General features: G+C 37.6%; 1 protein-coding gene across 1 annotated transcript in view; it reads right to left on the minus strand.

Annotated features, from left to right (window-relative positions):
- The window catches only part of LOC115229440 (CUB and sushi domain-containing protein 1-like), a 29,673-nt gene that overhangs the window by 8,878 nt on the left and 15,795 nt on the right, over window positions 1-5,000 (minus strand). The window contains exons 9-13 of the mRNA XM_029799792.2: window positions 3,896-4,069; window positions 3,030-3,206; window positions 1,800-1,979; window positions 591-707; window positions 1-127 (exon numbers count right to left, since the gene is read on the minus strand). The exon at window positions 1-127 is cut by the window's left edge and continues 41 nt beyond it. Of these exons, the coding sequence (XP_029655652.2) occupies window positions 1-127; window positions 591-707; window positions 1,800-1,979; window positions 3,030-3,206; window positions 3,896-4,069 (775 nt within the window). The remainder of the gene's footprint in view (window positions 128-590; window positions 708-1,799; window positions 1,980-3,029; window positions 3,207-3,895; window positions 4,070-5,000) is intronic.

Consider the following 5,000-nt stretch of genomic DNA (forward strand, 5'->3'; position numbering starts at 1 on the left):
TTGATAAGATCTGTTATATCCACTGAGTGTTTCATGTATCCTTCCTTACAGTCACATTGGTAGCTGCCCTCGGTATTCTTGCAGATTTGTTCACAAAGGTGCATACCTGTACTGCATTCATCTATATCTGAAATAGTAAAGCAAAATAGATGAATGAATAAATATTGTGAACGTCAGGTGTGGTTGTTGTTGAGGTTGTATGTGTGCGCATGTGTATTTATGTGTGTATGTGTGTATATATATTTCTTTATTGCCCACAGGGGGCTAAACATAGATGGGACAAACAAGAATAGACAAAGGGTTTAAGTTGAGTACATCGACCCCAGTGCGTAACTGGCACTTTATTTATCGACCCCGAAAGTATGAAAAGCAAAGCCGACCTCGGCGGAATTTGAACTCAGAACGTAACGGCAGACGAAATACGGCTACGCATTTCGCCCGGCGTGCTAACGTTTCTGCCAGCTCGCCTTATATATATATATGGTGTGTGTGTGTGTGTGTGTGTGTGTGGTGTGTGTGTGTGTGTGTATGTTTGTGTGTGTGTGTGTGAGAGAGAGAGAGAGGGAACATGTACTTTGTGAGTACCTTACCTGTACAAACGCCGTTCACTCTATGAAAACCTGTCCGACAGTCACACCTGTGGCTTCCTTCGGTATTAGTACAAACCTCGTTCTGTTTGCAAGGATCTACTACACATTCATTGTAATCTAAAACAAATAAAAGAAATACTTTTATTGTATATTTTTATCATCATCATCATCATCATCATCATCATCATCCTCATCATCATCATCAAAACCACCACCACCACCATTATCACCACCGTAATCATTTGCATCCCAGTGTCACTTTGATGGCATGCATTGCTCTCTCACTCAATAATAATAATAATAATAATAATAATAATAATAATAATAATAATAATAATGATAATAAAAATAATCCTTTCTACTAAAGACACAAGGCCTGAAATTTTTGGGGAAGTTAGCTAATTGATTACATTGATCCTAATGGCATTTGCATATGGAATGTGTAAGTTTAGAACAAATACTATTAGGCATGCTTTTCGACACTCTAAAGCAAGAGTTCTCAACCATTATTTTTTTTATCTATGGATGCCTTCGAGTTCTATTTTATTCTGGTGGAGGCTGTAGTTGAAGACACTTGCCCAAGGTGCCACGCAGTGGGCCTGAACCCGGAACTATGTGGTTGGTAAGCAGGCTTCTTACCACCCAGCTACGCCTGTATACCCCATTTACTGTTTGTTGCATGGCATCAAAAGTCTTATAAGGACCCCGGCTGAGATCCACTGCTCTAAAGATTCCTCCGACTGATACAGAATTCCAATGCAAGCACAAGGCCACAAGTTTTGAAGGGGAAGAAAATGTCAAGAAAAAATCAGGAAGACTTTTGTTGCAGTGTCACCAACATGCGGCAAATTCGATACATATGCGAATACAGCAAAAAAACAAAAAAAAAATTTAATTCTGTTGTGTCTGGGGAGAGTCATTTTCTTTTTGTGCCTTATTATTTAACACACTCACCTGTAAAATTTCCACTTATTTCTTATTTTTATTGTCCTAAAATTTTCGTTGCGTGGTGCAACCTTTTCAATAGTTAAACTAATAGTTAAGACACAAAAAGAAAATGATTCTCCCCAGACACAATAAAATATGCTTCAACACACGAACTCATATAAAGAATCTTGCAAACCAAATCCCCCCCCAAAAAAAAATTTTAATGTTTTGAAAAAAATGTAATCCTTAAACTTAAGTGAATTCAAATAAAAATCGATTTACCTTCACATTTTGGTGGGCTATCAAAGTTACCCCCTTCATTGCAGGTGACACCTGTGGTGCTTTTATTCATGTTCTCAATCACAAAACCTTTTGGACATTTGAAAGATATGACGCTTTGATACGGAACGGCTTTATCAGAGGTGTTATAGAGCGAAGTAATAGGAACGACACATTTGATTTCTGGAATATAATGAGAAAAGATTAGTGAGCAAGAGGAAGAAAGAAAAGCCAAAAAACGGGACAAAAAATCGAGAAATCTTCGCTGAAACAGTCTGTCCGACATTTTGTTTATGTCTACGAAAGGGGCATCTTCGTCCCATTCTATTTGTCTCTCTTGGATCAAATAGACAGGTATGTATGGAGATTCGTAGGCATTAATGATGTGCATATCTGTCTGTTTGTCTGCCTACCTTTCTTTCATACCAAAAATATAACTACCTATCTATCTATCTATCTATCTATCTATCTATCTATCTATCTATCTATCTATCTGTCTGTCTGTCTGTCTGTCTGTCTGTCTGTCTATCTATCTATATGTCTGTCTGTCTGTCTGTCTGTCTGTCTATCTGTCTGTCTGGCTGTCTGTCTGTCTATCTATCTATCTATCTATCTATCTGTCTGTCTGTCTATCTGTCTATCTCTCTATCTAACTTCGAAAGGATTGAAAAGCAAAGTCGACTTTGGTGGAATTTGAACTCAGAATGTAAAAGCGAACAAAATACCTATTTCTTTATTACCCACAAGGGGCTAAACATAGAGGGGACAAACAGTGCGTAACTGGTACTTTAATTTATCGACCCCCCTGAAAGGATGAAAGGTAAAGTCGACCTCGGCGGAATTTGAACTCACAACGTAACGAAAGACGAAATAGGTATTTCGTCTGTCTCTTAGTGGCTGATATGTGCATCTTTGATCACGAGTAGAAGTTGTGAGGGATCATCATAGCTATGTGTTGAGAGGAATTCTTTAAAGTTTGGAAAATTCACCTTTGGAAGCATGGGTGTTTTGTTCATCATCCTTAAAGAACCCTTATTCAGGGACCTTTTGAGCAGGATGGGCCACTTGACTTGGAGAAAATTCTAACTGGGCCCCACTTGCAATGTCATGCTGTTTATTTTGATATGGGATCACCATGTCGTGCACATAACGTGGGTGGGGCTGGGTGAGGTGTATGTCCTATATTACTCAGGGAAGGAAATTTAGAGGGTGCAATATTAAGGAACAACTTACCTTTACATGTAGGGATTGGATTCGACCACTTCCCGTCCATTCCGCAAAAAATCTTTATGGAACCATCGACCGTGTAACCAGGGTCGCAAGAGAAATTTACGACTGAGTTATAGTTGTTGGCATCGCTGGCATCGCTGGTCAGGTGAGGGGTGGTTGGAATTGCTGGACAGGTGACCTCTGGAAATTGAACGAAAGATGTAAAGACAAATCGTCCTATATTTATGGACTGCTACATTGGCTTGGCGATAACTATTAATATATATATTATATATATATATATATAATATATATATATATATATATATATATATTATATATATATATATATATATATATATATACATAATATAAGAGGGAACCCTTACGCTAGAAAAAGTTCCGCTCTGGTCTCAACCACTAAGAATTATTTATATATATATATATATCTCTATATAAACGGCAGTTTGTCTGTGCGTGTTTCTGTGTGTCTGTTTGCTTGTACCCTCACCCTGACCACGGCTTTCAACCGATTCTGATGAAACTTGACACACACATAGCCCAATGTCATAATTCAAAACTAACGCAGTGAAAATTTTGAAAAGTTCCCCCAGTACTGAAAAAAAATCGATAAATTCGACATGGGGTCGAGAATCAGGAACACAAACCACAAACTGTGTAGGGGACGCAACTCCACATTTTTAACTATAAAAAAAAAAAATTTACCATCATTTTTTTCCATTTTTTTGCTATTTTTTGGCTATAACTCTAAAAATGCTTTATAGTTATTTCCCTTACAAACCTGAGCAACGCCGGGCGATACTGCTAGTATTATATATATGTATGTATGTATGTATGTATGTATGCATACAATCAAATGTTGAACTTACTGCTGCATATTGGAGTTGTACTCCACTGGCCATTTTCCTGGCACATAGCTATAGCTGGCCCATTTAATAGAAAGCCACTCATACACTTGTAATTGGCCGAGGAGTCGTAATTCACGCCTGATGAACGTGTCACAAATCCATTCGCAACAACTGGAGCATCACCGCATATAACTTCTGTATAAGTAGAAAAATATTAAAAAATATTAAGTTAAATACATTGTTTATATATTGAATATTCGAAGTATAAATCACACTAACTCTCTTTCAGTAAGTCCCATCGTTACACGATGTTGGGAGAACAAGCAGAGACACAAACATACACACACACACACATATATATATATATATACACACACATATACATACTTATGTATATACATATATATATATATATATATTTACATATATACGACAGGCTTCTTTCAGTTTCCGTCGTCTACCAAATCCACTCACAAGGCTTTTGTCGGCTCGAGGCTATGGTAGAAGACACTTGCCCAAGTTGGGACTGAACCCAGAACCATGTGGTTGGTAAACAAGCTACTTACCACACAGCCACTCCTGCGCTTATATATACGATTTTTTTTTATTTTTACCATAATAATATTTCAATAAAATCACTCCGGGTACTATACGCACAGTTGGGCCCCACCACAAGATTTAATGCACTGAAAATTTTTTCCCCCCTGAATATGCGCTTCTGGAATTAGGATGCGTCTAATATACCCGTGTGGAGGCGAGTGGCCTTGTGGTTAAGGTGTTGGACTCAAGATCGTAAGATTGTGGTTTCAATTCCTCGACGGGTGATGCTTTGTGTTCTTGAGCAAACCATTTCGTTTCACGTTGCTTCAGTCCACTCAACTGGTGAACATGAGTAATCATGTGACAGATCAGTGTCCAGTCCAGCGGGAATATATATATAATATATATATATATATATATATATATATATATATAACACAACAATGCAGCGTGGAAGATGTTTATAAGCCATTTAAGAAACACACAAAAGCCGTTCGATTCACTCCACATTTAAGTTTAATTTGTCAGACAAATTAAACTTAAATGTTGGAGTGAATCGAACGGCTTTTGTGTGTTTCTTAAATGG

This window comes from Octopus sinensis, unplaced genomic scaffold, assembly GCF_006345805.1.
Source record: "Octopus sinensis unplaced genomic scaffold, ASM634580v1 Contig12652, whole genome shotgun sequence".
NCBI lineage: Eukaryota > Metazoa > Mollusca > Cephalopoda > Octopoda > Octopodidae > Octopus > Octopus sinensis.